This window comes from Salvelinus sp. IW2-2015, linkage group LG5, assembly GCF_002910315.2.
Source record: "Salvelinus sp. IW2-2015 linkage group LG5, ASM291031v2, whole genome shotgun sequence".
Lineage (NCBI taxonomy): Eukaryota > Metazoa > Chordata > Actinopteri > Salmoniformes > Salmonidae > Salvelinus > Salvelinus sp. IW2-2015.
Genome location: NC_036844.1, coordinates 33539183 through 33557232, shown reverse-complemented (window position 1 = coordinate 33557232; position 18050 = coordinate 33539183). Strand labels below are relative to the sequence as shown.

At 48.7% G+C, this 18050-nt stretch overlaps 1 protein-coding gene across 2 annotated transcripts; it reads right to left on the bottom strand.

Moving 5' to 3' along the window:
• Positions 1–3613: 3613 nt before the first annotated feature.
• Positions 3614–15602, bottom strand: arsib (arylsulfatase family, member Ib). Of its 2 annotated transcripts, XM_023988290.2 has the most exons (3): positions 14855–14937; positions 13613–13821; positions 3614–7167 (listed from the first exon to the last, which is right to left on the bottom strand). In XM_023988290.2, exons 2-3 carry the CDS (start codon positions 13687–13689, stop codon positions 5754–5756), a joined length of 1491 nt encoding a protein of 496 aa, XP_023844058.1. In that variant the 5' UTR covers positions 13690–13821; positions 14855–14937; the 3' UTR covers positions 3614–5753. The 2 variants fall into 2 exon arrangements, with proteins under 2 accessions (XP_023844058.1, XP_023844057.1); XM_023988289.2 differs by lacking the exon at positions 13613–13821 and having other exon boundaries at positions 14855–15602.
• Between the last annotated feature and the right edge of the window lie 2448 nt (positions 15603–18050).

The following is an 18050-nucleotide window of genomic DNA, read 5'->3' as shown; positions in this document are numbered from 1 at the left end:
CTAGCACTGGACACAATATTTCACATCTGAAAGAAATCTGGGTAACACTTTATTTGGAAAGTCCAAATAGTAGATGGTTTAGATGTAATAGATGGTTTAGATGGTCAGTATATGGTGATTAACTGTCAACAACATTTCAACTATCTACTAACCCTAGCCCTAACCCTAACCTTAACACACATCCTAACCCTAAACTTAAAGGCCCAGTTTAGTCAAAATTCAAATGTTCCTGTGTTTTGTATCATATTGTACAACAGCTGATGGAACTAACACGGTAAAAGTGTGAAAATATTGTATCAGTGTTATTTCCTGATAGCTGCTGGTTGAAAATACAATCTACACATGACCATCTAATCAGCAGGTTTACAAGGACGGGAGTTTCGGCTTGTCTGGGGACATCACCAGGCGGTGAATTGGTTAATAGACCAATAACAAAGAGAGTTCCAAACCTTTCTGCCAATAACAGCTAGTATTCAGTTTCCCCCTCCCCACTCAGACCACTCCCAGACAGTCCTAGCTAAATTCTTGCTTGAGAATTTATTTAGCTGAATAGCTATGTGTCAATTTTAATGTACAACTATTACAGTAAGGTAGTTATTGTTAACCAGAAATGATTTGTGTCACGTACTCTCCGGTGCTCAAGGTCGTCAGGGTGCTCATTATTACGCACACCAGTCGCCATCGTTACGCGCATCAGAGCCTCATCAGACTCACCTGGACTCAATCACCTGCCTGATTAGCTTCCCTATGTCACTCCCTTTGGTTCTTTCCCCATGTGTTATTGTTTCTGTTCCAGTGTTCATGTCTGTACGCTACCCGTATTTCTTGTTTTGTTCTATGTTCATTTATTAAATAAACTCCCTGAACTTACTTCCCGACTCCCAGCATACACGTTACAATTCGATATAAAAACAGCTGCATTGGCCCTTTAACCCTAACCCTAACCTTTAACCCTTCCCCTAGCCCTAACCTTTAACCCTAACCCTTATTCTAAACCCTACCCTAACCCTAACTGTAACCTTAGCAAGCAGTTGCTTATCAACAGGAACACCTGCTCTTTCCAAGACAAAGACTGACCAGGTGAATTCAGGTGAAAGCTATGATCCCTTATAGATGTCACTTGTTAAATCCACTGTAGATGACGGGGAGGAGACAGGTTAAAGAAGTATTTTTAAGCCTTGAGACATGGATTGTGTTTGTGTGCCATTCAGAGGGTGAATGGGAAAGACAAAATATTGAAGTGCCTTTGAAGGGGGTATGGTAGTAGGTGCCAAGCGCACTGGTTTGTGTCAAGAACTGCAACACTGCTGGATTTTTCCACACTCAACAGTTTCCTGTGTGTATCAAGGATGGTCCCCCACCCAAAGAACATCCAGCCAAAGCATTGGAGTGAACATGGGCCAGCATCCCTGTGGAACGCTTCCGACACCTTGTAGAGTCCATGCCCTGACAAATTGAGGTGGTTCTGTGGACAAAAAGGGGGGGGGGGAATTTAATATTAGGAAGGTGTTCCTAATGTTTTGTATGGGACTATCCAAATAAAGTGTGACAAAAATGTGTCTCGGCCATAAGMAGCGAACCACAGTGATAAGAACGGCCCTTATAACATGTAAAGAAATCATGAGTCACTCAACACAATCATCTGCTGCATGACAACTGCATTGTGTCAACTCTGACAAGCTTCTTTTCTGAGAGCTCACTAATAGAAACAAATGAATTCTGTAAATCCTCCTCGACAACATCCATACATTTCTCTTAGCTGTCTTTTATATTCAAACCAAATCAAATTGTATTTGTCACATGCGCCGAATACAACAGGTGGAGACCTTACAGTGAAATGCTTACTTACAAGCCCTTAACCAAAAATGCCGTTTTAAGAAAAAGAATAGTTAAGAAAATATTTACTAAATAAACTGAAGTTTAAAAAAGTACATTTACACTTGTCAATGCTCCTTTTTATTCTGGTAAAGGTCACAGGAGGATTGTAGCTCACATAGTAAAAGCTCTTCAGGTAGCACAAAATAGACAGTGCAATAAACTCCATGGCTAAGTAGAATGGGGAGTAAATGGTCTAAAATGGCAATATCTCCCATTAACTCTATGTAGAGTCATCTCTATGAGAGATTCACATTACTGTGAAAAGACAAAATCATGTGCATTAAGATCTGTCCATGTCATTAATCAGACAGTAGTAATGGCCAGTGAGTCAGCCTTGGTTCACTTTAGATGCATTAGGGTCTTTAATAAATGCACTTGTCCTATCTCTATCTTTCTCCCCCTCCAAGTTACCCCCTCTCTCACACACACACACAGCTGGACAGAGATCTTCTGTCATCTCTTCATCTTCTATTCCAGAGATCGTCTGCCCTCTCCATAGTTCCCTTACGGAGACTAACATCTGCTTTACTGAACAGTTAAGAGATAATGGTCCAAGCATTTTTCCTGGACATTTTGTTTTTCTTGGATGCCTCAGATTGCGAGATATCATTAACTATTTTTTGAGATGATGAGTCTCTCTGCAGCTGCTCCTCTTAGAATCTTGAGTGATTTTGAAAGCCACTGTAATACTTTGACTTACTAGTAGAGTAGTTTTCTTGGAGTGCTTCCTGAAAGCTTATGTCATGCAGTGTTGAAGGAAATCTGAAGAGGGAGAGCAGAGTCTAAGACTATCGTGTGTTGGTGAATACATTATTTACAGTGTGTAGAGGGAGTAGGCTGAATCAACTAGAATCAACTAGATTCAGCCGTGGGACGTTTTTTTTTTGAGTGGAGAGTCAGGGGGTTGGAACATAATTACAAATCATTTTTAGACTGCTAATTGACTGCAATTGGCCCAAACAGATATAATATTTGACTAAAACATTTACATTTCAAACCTTGGTTACGTTTGTATACGATCACATATATRTCTCTATTATGCGTTGGAATACTTTGGAACAGATTTCCATAATGAAAACCAATTGGAGCTGATTTTCTGGTGTTTTTACAGTATTTTATGTCCAACAGTAAAAAAAAGAAAGAAAAAAGATAGATAACAAAATTAGAAATAAATGATATATATTTTGGTCTCAGAATACTTGGGGTGCCAAATAAAATCCCCTGCGGGCCAAGTTTGGCACCAGTTGGGGAACTCTAGAGTAGACCCTAGCTGTGGTTATCACAAAGAAATATAGAGGAATATGATGTTAGTTTATGTGGTTATCACAAAGAAATATAGAGAAATACGATGTTAGTTTCTGTGGTTATCACATAGAAATATAGAGGAATATGATGTTAGTTTCTTTAGGTATCACAAAGAAATATAGAGGAATGTCGTGTCTTTGGCTATGCCGGATTAAGTGATATGACATGCTATTCTATAAAATTATTTCTCTGTAATTAATATTACCTGATTAAGCTAATCAGGTAACTGTAATTAACTAGAAAGTCGGGGCACCACGAAAMAATGTTTAAAGAGCTGTTATCTTCCGAATAAACTCTTCAAGACCTAGTCATCTTTTACATCAATAGCAGTCAATATTTAATTGTCACCTTATTTAGTCTCATCTGAAAGTTGTAAATTCTTGGTTATCTTCACGAACCCTGGCTAACAAGTTGAATCAGCAATACAAAATTTGGTTTKATTATTTATTGACTAAATACCTAAATAATCACACAGAATTACATATACACAGAATGTATCATACATTGATTACAAATMATGTCATAAAGGAAAACGTCCCTAGCGGACAGAACAGATATGACAGCTGGTTACACAAAGAAAGGGGGTTGGGTTTTGAATGAAAGAGCGGGAAGACWGAGGAACAAGGGGAGAAGTTATGTCTCTAACGGGACGTAGGCAGCTACTCTATCGTAAATACAGAATCTTATGCATTCTAAATAACCGCCCATTTGAAAAAGGAAAATGCAATAAATATTTACTCTGAGCTGCGCTTCGGTAGATTGGTCGCAGATAGACGGCCGGGTTGGTCCAGCATGGATCTCTGCTCCTCTGAAGAATGTCTAGTGGTGAACTGGAGCGTGGTAGAATGGATACTCTGTCCGTCCTCTCCTAGCCCACGTCTACAGTTGTTGTGCTAACGCAARGGCTAGGAGGTATCACTTCTTCAGTGAATAAGAGTTAAAAGTTCATACCAAGTTGCCATACTTTTAAGCTCATGCRATATTCTGGCTGGTATAGTCGAAATTCATCCTTTCGGCGTGTAGGTCGTCACCTTCACATTGAAATTCGATGCTAATTTTGTTAGGTTCTTGCTGAGGTTGGCTTATGTCTGTAGGTGGTCTTTGTCCTTTCAACGTGGGGACCTCAAGTCTGCGCATCCTTGGAACAGGAAGTTACATTTTCGTCAACGGGTTTATATAGTGGTGAAAGAAGGGCGTGTTTCATAGTTTACAACCCATGTCTGTTCACTTGGGCGGGGCCTCTGAGTGAGCAGAGTGGTGTTCTTCTGACAAACCGTTCTCTCATTAAGAAGCTAAAAATTACATTTCATCTTTTCACAAAGAGTTTCATATTTAAACATTTAAATTGCACAACAATTCCATGTGAATCTGATAACCTGAATGTGTAGATTTTCCAAGATACAGTTTATGTCGTCCTATCATCAGTAATCATGTCTCAGACGCCAACTGAACTGACATCATATTCATTAAGTCCCAACGCATATTTTCAACTGGTTGGATTACKGAAATATGGTTCCGTTTCCCATCTTTTGATGTCACCAGACTCTCTCTCAATGTTAACAAAGGCTTTACTAGAGTKAACTCGGTAGAGTACAGAGAGGAAAAAGGGGGAAGGTATTTATGCGGGTCATAAACCTCCCCCATCAGGCCAACGTCATGACAGGAATATGATGTTAGTTTCTGTGGTTATCACAAAGAAATATAGAGGAATATGATGTTAGATCTGTGGTTATCACAAAGAAATATAGAGGAATATGATGTTAGATCNTGTGGTTATCACAAAGAAATATAGAGGAATATGATGTTAGATCCTGTGGTTATCAGGATTGAGTTGTCAACAAATGTGAATTCAACAAAAAATGTCACCATGTCATTGGATTTAGGTTAAAGGTTGGGTGTAAAAAAGACTAAATGCCCTTACGTTGATGACTTATTGTGAATCCAATGAGTTTTCTACGTTGAATCAACATCATCACATCGATTTTTAGGGGGTTGAAATGACGTGGAAACAACATTGATTCAACCAGTTTTTGCCCAGTGGGTCGTTTCTGTGGTTATCACAAAGAAGTAAAGAAAAATCTGATGTTACTTTCTGTGGTTATCACAAAGAAGTAAAGAAGAATCTGATGTTACTTTCTGTGGTTATCAACAAAAAAATAAGAAGTTGTTTCATTTCTTAGACATTCTCAAAAACATTCCCAAAACAGGTCAGTTAATTAGTAGTCCATTAACCCACAATTGATTAGGTCAAAGTATACATGCAGCATGTTCAATTCACTTAGCTACACACTACATATAGATGTAATGGAACATTTAACAAATACCATAGAACCCAATAGTCTTACATCCAAAAACATCTAAAGCCACAGACAAAGAGATYCACAATAGTAAATATCATTTTCCCTTATCACACGCAAACACAGGTATGAAAACGGATATTGCTGGCTCAGAATATTGTTGCAGTGTTAAATGTATAGGCAGGATTGGGGAGTAACGGATTACATTTAGAAAGTAGCCTACCCAACCCTGTTAAAGGCTACATGTGACTGAGTGTCATTCACTTTCCCAGCTCATATTCTATTGGACATTATCCTTGTATTCAGTTTCTTGAAAAAGGATCTCAGTTTACCCAGCTTGCATTTCTTCTTCCTTTTATTCCTCCCCTTTTTGTAGACCCCGTTCCATTTCTGCTCGTCTTCGTCCCCCCCGACCCAAGGTACCCAGGCCCCCCCGTTGCGGTCTGGGTTGGCCCGGGGGTCGTCAGTTGGGAACCGGACCGGGACGGCAGTGCGGTTGTAGTAGGCCAGACGTGCTAACAGCTGTTTGACCACATCAGGCCTCTGCAGCGCCAGGTCACTGCGTTCATAGGGGTCTACTGTGATGTTAAAGAGCCACACAGACTTCCCTGTTCCTCCAGTGGTCCGCTCCAGGGTCCACCAGCTGCCGGGYAAGTTGGCCAGTACCTGTGGTGGGACCCAGTCTCCATGGCCCGGGTCCCCTGTTAGCAGCTTCCAGTCCCCCACCCGGATGGCAGCCTGGACCGCGGTGTCCCACAAATGCTGGGCCTCCTGCCCAGAACCAGATGGGGGCAGGCCAGTGCGCCGATGGAGCGGATCAATGTTATGGAGTATRTCCAGGCGTGGAGACTCTTTGCCTTCACTGATGGTTGGCCACATATTGTAGCCATCCAGACCCTCAGTCAGTGACACGTTACCCCCAGCCAGACCCACCAGGGTTGGATACCAGTCAGTGATGTGCATGAGGGCCTTGGAGARCCTCCGCTTGTTACGCAGCAGTGGGCTGTGTACGAAGCCCACCCCACGGACCCCTCCCTCCCAGTAGGTCCCCTTACGCCCCCGTAGGGGCCAGTTACTCCCCCCAGTGAACGGCTGGGCACCGTTGTCAGTGGAGAAGATGAGCACACTGTTGCGATAGTAGTCGTACTTACGCAGAGCGTAGGTAACATTGCGTACAGCCTCGTCTACGATGGACACCAAGGCTGCGTACTTCCTTCTGGCTACGTTCCCCATCCCGCGGTAGGGGTAGATGTAGGCCTTGGGTGACTGAAGGGGCGTGTGGACTGCCTGGAGAGAGAGGAACATGAASAGGGGCTGGCGGGARGGGTCYTGAGTGGACAGGATCTTGCGTACCCTCTGCGTGTAGAGGTGGGTGGAGAACTTGCCTCCACGGCCCCAGGCCACGGTCTCCCCCTCGTGGAGGTCGTAGCCACACAGGCCTGGTCCGTCACAGGAACCATACGTGTAGTAGTCCACACTGCCCGTCAGAGAGCCAAAGTAGCTGTGGAAGCCTCGGCGCGTGGGCAGACACTCCTTCCTGTAGAAGCCAAGYTGCCATTTGCCCACCATGTGAGTAGCGTACCCTGCTTCCTGCAGCCGCTGTGGGAGCGTGGTCATGTCCAGYGGGAGGCAGTTGGGCTGTCGAGGCCGGATGATGGAATGCTGAAGGCCTGTGTGGATCTGGTATCTGTGTAAAGAGAAATAATATCCAATAGCAAATCTTAATCATCTTCATTGATTATGTACAAATCACGTTCAGCTGGAACTGATTCCAAAATATAGTCATGATGCTGAGAAAACCCTTATTGAAGATACTCTGTCATTACAGATAAGTAGTTTGTGCTCTACCAACCATTTAATTACAGTGTGGTTGACAAAGCTTGTTTTACAGCCTGACTACAGCTTTCAAGCCATAAAAGGCAAGTAATGAAGTTAATTAGTCTTTAAGGAACCACTCATCTAAACATAAGCATTTGTTTTCTGCCAGGAGTCTGCTTTAATGGAAGGAGAAGGGTATTACTGGCATACTTTGCGAGGGAAAAAAAGGAGTTSAAAAAAAGGAGTTCAAAAGGATTCTTTGGCTGTTCCTATATGACAACCTCTGTGGAAAAGGTTCTGCATGGAACCCAAAAGAGTTCTACCTAGAACCAAAAGGGTTCTACCAGGAAACAAAAGGGTTCTACCTGGAACCAAAACATATTCTTCAAAGGGTTCTCCTATGGGTACAGTCAAAGAACCCTTTTAGCACCTTTTTTAATAAGAGTGTTACAGGTGAGAAAAGGAATGTTGCAGAAATATGAAGAACAAGTATAGCCCCCTACTGAACTACATAATGAACACTACGATGTCTGTGCTGCYGCCACTAACAGAAATACCAAACCATTCTACATAAAAAATATAGCATTTTTCATGAACCTTGAACATTTACCTATTTTTAGTAGCGTGTAGTACTTCAGTTACATTATACCACGTTAAAACACTTGCACCGTGTCCCTGTATAACTGTTGACTGGCCGCCAAGGTTCTTTGCATGGTCTGATATTTGGGTGGTCTGCAACTGCAGTAAGCCATGACACACACTCACTTCCTCTCAAGACAAGCACCCCCTTCCAGGGTCTGCATGAGCCCTTCCTCCTGCAATCCACACTGGTCTGATGAGTCCTACTTCCTCCTTGACACCCACTGGGTCTGAATGAGCCTCTTCCTCTCGATCCAACTGGGTCTGATGAGCTTCTCCTCAATACCACACTGGGTCTGAATGAGCCATTCCTCCTGCATCGATGCCAGCACTGGGTCTGAATGACGCCTTCTCCTCCTATACCACACTGGATCTGAATGAGCCCTCCTCCTGGACCCAACCACTCGGGTCGAATTGAGCCCTTCCTCTTTTGACCCACCTGGGTCTGAATATGAGCCCCCACTTCCTCCTTTATCGACCACACTGGGTCTGAATGAGCGCGCTCGTTCCTGTCTTCACGTACCAACACATGGGTATCTGAAATGAGCCCCTGCTCCTTCGACACCAGCATCATCATGGGTCCTGTATATGAGCCCTTCCTCTCTTGACGCAACACTGGGTCTAATGAGCCCTTCCCCCTACAGACCGCAACACTGGGTCTGTGAAGCGACTCTTCATCCTTGAACCCACTGGTCTGAAATGAGCCTTCCTCTAATGACCCACAACTGGGTCTGAATGTTAAGCCTACTTCCCTCCTACGACCACAACTGGTCTGAAATGAGCCTCTTCCTCGCTCACGACCCACATTGGGTTGAATGAGCCTTCCCCTACAACCCACGACTGATGCTTCCTCTTGACAACTGGAGATCCCCTTCCTCCTAGCCAATCCGACTAACTGCGAACAAGCTTACCTGCACATGAAAAGCCACCAATTCTCTAGACTGAAGCAAATTCCCCAATACACGCTGGTCTGAATGAGCCCCTTCCTCCTCACCCACACTGGGTCTGAATGAAGCCCCCCCCCCCCCCCCCCCCCCCCCCCCCCCCCCCCCCCCCCCCCCCACACCCCCCACCCACCCCACCACCCCCCCCCCCACCCCCACCAAACCCCAACCCCCCCCCCCACCCCACCGCCCCCCCCCACCCTCACCCCCACCCCCCCCCCCCCCCCCCCCCCCCCCCCCCCCCCCCCCCCCCCCCCCCCCCCCCCCCCCCCCCCCCCCCCCCCCCCCCCCCCCCCCCCCCCCCCCCCCCCCCCCCCCCCCCCCCCCCCCCCCCCCCCCCCCCCCCCCCCCCCCCCCCCCCCCCCCCCCCCCCCCCCCCCCCCCCCCCCCCCCCCCCCCCCCCCCCCCCCCGCGCCCCCCCCCCCCCCCCCCCCCCCCCCCCCCCCCCATCCCCCCCCCCACCCCCCCCCCCCCCACCCCCCCCCACCCCCACCACCCCCCACCCCCCACCCCCCCAACCCCCCCCCCCCCCCCCCCCAGCCCCCCCACCCCCCCCCACCCCCCACCCCACACCCCACCACCCCCCACCACCCCCCCACCCACCCCCCAACCACCCCACCCCACCCCCCCCCCACCCCCCCCCCCCCCGCCCCCCCGCCCCCCCCCCCCCCCCCCCCCCACCCCCCCACCCACACCCACCCCCACCCCCCCCCCACCCACCCCCCCCCCCCCCCACCCCCCCCACCCCCACCACCCCCCACCCCCCCCACCCACACCCCCCCCCCACACCGCACACCACCCCCCCCACCCCCACCCACACCCCCCCCCCCCCCCCCCACACCCCCACCCTCCCCCCTCCCACCCCTCCCCCCCCCACCCCCCCCCCCCCCCACCCACCCCCCCCGCCCCCCCACCCCCCCCCCCACCCCCCCCCACCACCCACCCCCCACCCCCCCCCACCCCCCCCCCCCCACCCACCCCCCCCCCCCCCACCCCCCCCCCACCCCCAACCCACCCCCCCACCCCCCCCCCCCCCCCCCCCCAAACACACCCCCCCCCCCCCCCCCCCCCCCCCCCCCCCCCCCCCCCGCCCCCCCCCCCCCCCCCCCCCCCCCCCCCCCCCCCCCCCCCCCGCCAACCCCACCACCCTACCCCCCAACCCCCACCCCACCACCCCCGCCCCACCACCCACCACCCCCCCACCCCCCGCCCCCCCCCCCCACCCACACCCCTCCCCCCCCCCCCCCCCCCCCCCCCCCCCCGCCCCCCCCCCCCCCCCCCCCCCCCCCCCCCCCCCCCCCCCCCCCCCCCCCCCCCCCCCCCCCCCCCCCCCCCCCCCCCCCCCCCCCCCCCCCCCCCCCGCGCCCCCCCCCCCCCCCACCCCCCCCCCCCCCCCCCCCCACCCCCACCCCAACCGCCCCACCCCCCACCCCACCCCCACACCCCCCCCCCCCACCCCACCCCACCCCCCCCCCACCCCCACCCCCCCAACCCACCCCACCCCCCCCCCCACCCCCACCCCCCCCCCCCCCAACCCCCCCCCCCCACACCCCACCCACCCCCCCCCCCCACCCCTCCCCCCACTTCCTCCTGCAATTCACACTGTCTGAATGAGCCCCTTCCTCCTGCAATCACACTGGGTCTGAATGAGCCCCTTCCTCCTACAACCCACACTGGGTCTGAATGAGCCCCTTCACTCCTTCACCCACATGGGTCTGAATGACCCCTTCCCCTACAACCCACACGTGGTCTGAATGAGCCCCTTCCTCTTCGGACCCACACTGGTCTGATGAAGCCCCTTCCTCCTCGACCACACTGTCCCTGAATGAGCCCTTCCTCCTTCGACCACACGGGTCTGAATGAGCCCCTTCCACCTTCTGCGACCCACACTGGGTCTGAATGAGCCCCTTCCTCCTACAACCCACACTGGGTCTGATGAAGCCCCTTCCTCCTTCGACCCACACTGGGTCTGAATGAGCCCCTTCCTCCTACAACCACAACTGGGTCTGAATGAGCCTCTTCCTCCTACGACCACACTGGGTCTGAAAGAGCCCTCTTCCTCCTTCGACCAACCACACTGGGTCTGAATGAGACCCTTCCTCCTACAACCACACTGAGGTTGAATGACCCTTCCTCCTACAACCACACTGCGTCTAAATGAGCCCCTTCCTCCTCGACCCACACTGGGTCTGAAGGAGCCCCTTCCTCCTACGACCCACACTGGGTCTGAATGAGCCCTTCCTCCTTACACCCACATGGTCTGAATGAGGCCCTACCTCCTCGACCGTTCGACCCACACTGGGTCTGAATGAGCCCCTTCCTCCTGACAACCCACACTGGTCTGAATGAGCCCCTTCCTCCTACAACCACCACACTGGGTCTGAATGAGCCCCTTCCTCCTACAACCCACACTGGGTCTGAATGAGCCCCTTCCTCCACTAACAACCCAAACTTTGGGATCACTAGAATGAGCCCCTTCCTCCTTCGACCCCACACTGGGTCTGAATGAGCCCCTTCCTCCTACAACCCACACTGGGTCTGAATGAGAGCCCTTCCTCCTACAACCCACACTGCGGATCTGAATGAGCCCCTTCCTCCTACAACACATGGGTCTGAATGAGCCCCTTCTCCTTCGACCCACACTGGGTCTGAATGAGCCCTTCCTCCTTGACCCACACTGGGTCTTGAATGCCCTCTTCCTCCTCGACCCACACTGGGTCTGAATGAGCCCTTCCTCTTGACCCACACTGGGTCTGAATGAGCCTCTTCCTCCTTTGACCCACACTGGTCTGAATGAGCCTCTTCCTCCTTTCGACCCACACTGGGTCTGAATGAGCCTCTTCCTCCTTTGACCCACACTGGGTCTGAATGAGCCTCTTCCTCTGACCCACACTGGTCTGAATGAGCCCTTCCTCCTCGCGCCACACCACACTGGTCTGAATGAGCCTCTTCTCCTTCGACCCACACTGGTCTGAATGAGCCTCTTCCTCCTTCGACCACACACTGGTCTGAATGAGCCTCTTCCTCCTTGACCCACACTGGGTCTGAATGAGCCTCTTCTCCTTTGACCCACACTGGGTCTGAATGAGCCTCTTCCTCCTTTGACCCACACTGGTCTGAATGAGCCTCTTCCTCTACGACCCACACTGGGTCTGAATGAGCCTCTTCCTCCTTTCGACCCACACTGGGTCTGAATGAGCCTCTTCCTCCTTGACCCACACTGGGTCTGAATGACCCTCTTCCCCTCACGACCACCACTGCGGTGGTGAATGACGCCTCTTCCTCACTTTGACCCACACTGGTCCTGAATGAGCCTCTCCTCCTTCGACCCACACCTGGGTCTGAATGAGCCTCTTCCCTCACGACCCACACTGGTTCGAATGAGCCTCTTCCCCTCACGACCCACACTGGGTCCTGAATGAGCCTCTTCCCTCAACCCACACTGAGTCTGAATGAGCCCCTTCCTCCTACGACCCACAACTGGGTCTAAAGAGCCCCTTCCTCCTCAACCCACACGTGATCTGAATGAGCCCCTTCCTCCTACGACCCACACTGATTCGAAATGACCCCTTCCCTCATGACCCACACTGGTCTGAATGAGCCCCTTCCTCCTACGACCCACACTGGGTCTGAAATGAGCCCTTCCTCCTACAACCCACACTGGTCTAAATGAGCCTCCTTCCTCCTTGACCCACACTGGGTCTGAATGAGCCCTTCCTCCTTTACACCCAACACTGGTCTGAATGAGCCTCTTCCTCCTTCGACCCACCACTGGTCTGAATAGCCTCTTCCTCCTTCGACCCACACTGGGTCTAAAATAGCCTTTCCTCTTTGAACGCCACAGCTGGTCGAATGACCCTCTTTCCTCCCTTTGACCCACACTGGGTCTGAATGAGCCACTTCCTCCTTCGACCCACACTGGGTCTGAATGAGCCTCTTCCTCCTTTGACCCACACTGGGTCTGAATGAGCCCCTTCCTCCTACAACCCACACTGGGTCTGAATGAGCCCCTTCCTCCTACAACCCACACTGGGTCTGAATGAGCATGTGGTGATAGGGTCTACTGAGAGTTGATGTAAAGGGTGATGCAGTGCAGATATACACACGCCTACACAGAAACATTCCACGGCTCTATTCCCTCCCTCCCTATCTCCTTACCTCCCTACCTACCTCCCTCACTCCCATCTCTAACCGTAAATGGGCCTGTTTCTAGATGTCGGGTGGATGGCTATTACGCTATTATTCTCTTTCAGTAAGATCGTGTGTCATGTCCTCACTCCTCAGCCTAAAAAACAAGTGTGTTGCTCCTGTCTGTTCATCACCTCCTCTTGCTCTTGTTCATTACCTGGATGTTGCCAGGGAGACAACAGCTAATTACACTCTCCTTTCAAACGCTCTGGAGATCCAGATCTAGGTTGAACTGTTCCCCTAGTGACAGGCTACCAACCGACCTCATAACACACACACACAGTGCTCTGATGGCCCCACAGCTGTTGTTCAGGCTGCAGCCCAGCAGCAGCTGTGTGATATGCCAACATCACCACTCCTGAAAAGTACTTCAAGCAAACGCCACAACTGAGATTCCTAGTAATTCATTCTCACCCAAAAATATTTTGCAACCCTACATTTTCTCGATAAGACTGTGAACTTTAAAAGACGTTAAGGCATATCAATAAGTACAACCTTCTCTGAGCACTTCAATAGAGGTAACATAATGTGTGTTTTAGGTACATTACTCTGAGGAGACAAGGACTCCATCCAAGCGTTGTGTCGTTCATTTTCAATTCTCTTCCTACGCTGGCGCTCATATGGTTGTGTTTATCCGGTCTCTGCTTGCTTGAGCAGATGAAGCAGCCCTCAACCGTTGTTTCACAATACTGGCCTCTCGCCCTGCAGCTCTCCACAGTCCATCTCAACAACAGATGTTTCTGCTCATGTACCTGTGGTAGAAAGCGAGTTATCTACAGCATTTATCTTCCCCAACAATTTACAGCTCTTTCCTGGTAAAGTACACTAAGTGCATGACTATGTGGAATATGGACGTATCCCTCACCTCTATTGTATATGTATTCAAACCCCGTTCAATGTCTGTGTAATGGTTTTCTGAGACTTACAGGACAGCCAGGGTTTACCCTGTTTCCCATGTTAACATTTACTGACAATTCCTATTGACTTATGAATGATCATCAATCAATCAATCAAGTTTATTTTATATAGCCCTTCGTACATCAGCTAATATCTCGAAGTGCTGTACAGAAACCCAGCCTAAAACCCCAAACAGCAAGCAATGCAGGTGTAGAAGCACACCTAAGTCATCTGTTATGGCTAAGTCATCTGTTATGACTGACTATAGCTGCCAGCAGGAGTATTCCAGTAAATGTTGCTGTGGTTCTGTGTTACACTGGATGAAGATCCCTATGGACAGCTCATTAGTGCAAACCTTTTACATACCAACAGTTGTTTCCGGGTCTGGGGGAGACATTTCTAGGTACTCTACGTGAGTAAGGGCATTGTACTGTTCTGACTCTGAGGCCCTATGGGGAACACCACTTGGCTAATAATGGAATGCATTGTAACATGCGCATATTTATCTCTAAACGCACCCTGCATCTTGATCATGATGTGATGCATCACAACTTTATGTAGTTTATCAATAAATAGGTGTATAATTAGGAAACTACATTGTAATTCCTCACCTGGATGTACACCGTAATTACAGATAAAAATGTAGCCTTCATAAAACAATAAGTGTAACGTTGTGATCAAGAGAAAAACTAAAATGTTCTTAATTCTGCAGAATCTCTTATCCAGAGCGACGCTGTTTACGTGACTTGCTTAAGTGCATATCGACATATTGCCTTCAACCAGTCGGCTTTAGGAAGTGCTAAAAAATGGTAGCCAGATGCTGACGCAAACTGAGGTTATACTAGGTTATTTTTACGTCTGCTACGTTAGGTATAGGTTTATGTTTACCTGCCCGTGATCAGCTGACTGCGTGACGGAGTGCAGATAGGTTGAACGTAGTAATTCTCCAGCTTTACCCCTTCGGAGGCAAGTTTGTCTAGAGTTGGAGTACGAATGTCCGGGTTGTGATAACCTATGTCATTGAAGCCTTGGTCATCCGTCAGTATGAATATGATGTGTGGTGGTTGTTTGGGCTCAAACGTAATAGAGGCATCGTTTTGAGTGTGCTCCTCCACTTTATTCGGCTTGGTCCATTCCATGGATAGGTAGCCAAAACTTAGAAAACTGACCATTGAGAGGCTGGTAGCTGCGTGCATTTTTACAACTTTAGATTGTAATTGGACATTAGAGTCGTTACGGTCCTCGCACTATAGTACTCCTCGCACTCTGTATCGCACACATTCTTGAAATTAAACGAATACACACGCGCGTAATTGATCCAAGGATGCAGAGTGGAAACAGATGAAACCTTGTTATCGCCACAGATTCTCATTCGTCATGACCGTCCAGCGCTTACAATGTCCAAGCTTCTGTTCTGTAAACTTGGGCTCTAAACTTTGAACGCTACTCCTGCACATTAGAACGTTGCATCGCTTCCAGTCTCATAACCATTCCCCACTAAACACGGACCGGCCAAGTATGGTTTAATATTTCTTTACGGTTAGCCTATCTATACATTTTCCACTGATCCTCCTCAGTGGTTGCTGTTACTCCGCCCGCGTCTCAGCACAGAATTGGAAACAAGACCCTTCATAGACCCATCCCTCCGCCTCTGGTACAATGCAAGCCCCGTGCGCCTCATCTCAAGGAAAGTTGACTCCATTGCATTGAAAAAAGAGCATCCCATTCATTTTACTATGCAAAAAGTTATTCAAGGGACCACGCATAGACCGTACATCTAAAATCTCAGATTATGGGTAGAAAAACTTTATTATCAAAGTCGACCTACTATAATTAGGCCTATGTTGCGTTCAAGTATGCCAATGCTATTAACCCAGGCCTTCTACATTTCAAAGGTTGTAAGACCTTATACCCCTTGCAGACCATAACCTTTAGTGTACTCATAGAATGATTATTCTGAGGTATCCTATATTTAATGACATGATTATAACTATAGTATCAAAGTTAGAATGGGAGTAGCTATGTACAGTAGGTTTCAGTCAACCTACAATTAGGACTATGGTGTGGCTACTGCTACATTATAAAGGTTGCAAGATCACAGACCATACCCCTTAGAGAGCAGAGTCATGAAACAATGGACCCCTCATCATCATTCTATGTGTACAGTAATCTAGCAATACCTGATATATCCCATTATAGACGTCATGCCTTAGGATAGGGTGTAGCTTGACAGAGAAGGTAGACATAAGGTTGATGAAGCATCAGATTTACCTGTCCGCTTCAGAGGAACCTGCACTGTTCATACTTGTGTGTTCACATGGAACGTTTCACCCTGTCAAATCAAAAGCACACCCTAACAAGCTCTTCCCTCTATACCCCTGGGCACAATATTAGCAGTACAGTGCAACTACAATGTACCAAAGGTTTATTCTCTCCACGCACAGCAATTTATACTTTTGCTGCTTCACGGCTATACCACCACCAAAAAGTGGTCTTAGCACAATGTTTTTGTATCAGTGTCAAGAATCTACCAATGTTGCCTGACTAAAAGCTATGCCTGCAACTGTTTACATTATTAACGCCTGTTTGCCAAGACTAGAATAACCTCGTTACAATTCCCAGAGCAGAGGAAGGTGCAGCTGGATATTTATGGTGCACCTGGGCATTGGGAGACGGACAGTGCAGGTTGTTATACCGCTCTGTACCATTCCACCACTGAACATTGCTTTTCTCTCTCCAGTCCACTGGAGAGGGAAGTGCGTCAACCTCAGTTCATAAGAGCTGCCTTTCATAGTTCCGTTATTGAAACTTTCTGCTTGCCTTCTGTCCTTGAAAGTCCTATCCTCCCACACTACAAAGGAAATAGGTATTTATAAGGAGACAGCTTTAATAACTTCAAAACTGTACATCTTTGTGAAGGGGAAAATTCCAACAAACATTCATTTTCTATTGAATTGATGGATTCATTGTTCTCTGTGGTGGTGCGGGTGTATTAGGCCACAGGATATGGACAGTAGATGCATGTGCAAACTTCCTCAATGGAGAGCTGCTTTGAGAGGGCGTGTATTAGTAACGCTTGCAGTAAGCAAGCAGGGCGTTAGTCTTTAGTAGACTGCAATAATACCAAACCATTCCTAGGATTTGTTCTGGCATTAAATAAGGTTTCCATGGAACATTGCGTCTACACTGATTGAAACAGGTTTAATGACAGAAGTTCCTCTGTAAACCCATGTAAGATTGTCTTTGCAGGGGGAAGAGTTTCTTCCTTTCTCCTCTCTACCATCCCTTGGCGCAAAATAACAGCCAACAGGAGAGTTGTCAATGGGCATTCATTTCCCCTTTACTAGAGTAGGTGACTAGTGATTAATAGCCACATGAGCATAGTCTTGTGATGGGACATGACACGTTTGCCTGTTGCCCTCCACCTCTAACCCTAACCCTTCCTCTGGCCTGACCACTTTAACAGTTATACTAAAAGTAGGAACATGTTCAAACATGAATTATAATTGTCAGCCATTCACTAAGAATTGTATTGGATTTCAAAGACCTTTTGACTTATTGTTGCGTTCTTATCATTATGTCATACCCATTACTACCTCATAGATCCAGCAGAAGGGACAGGTCAGAAGTCACGTATGTGGACCAGTTTAGGAGCGACACCAGACTGGAGTAGCAGGAGATTGTCTGCAATGGGCCGGCAGCTCTGGAAGACCCACTTGTCACCACGTCAACACCAGACAATGACTACAGTGACTATTCCATTGAATTAGACTTGTGAAAAGCTAACTCTACATTTTTGTAACTTAGCAGATGCTCTTATCCAGAGTGACTTACATGAGCAAATCAACAGATTTTTCACCTAGTCAGCTCAAGGATTCGAACCATTTACCTTTCAGTTACTGGCCCAACACTCTTAGCAATCACATTTCTTATGCCTAAACTACTCATTAGAAGTCACACATCTGTTACAGCATATCTGACAGTTTTGTCATGATATTCATACAGAAAGTAAAATAGCCAGTATGTTATTAGTGGTGCATTGACAATAATATCCAGCGGCACAACTTTCACAAAAATTGTGCCT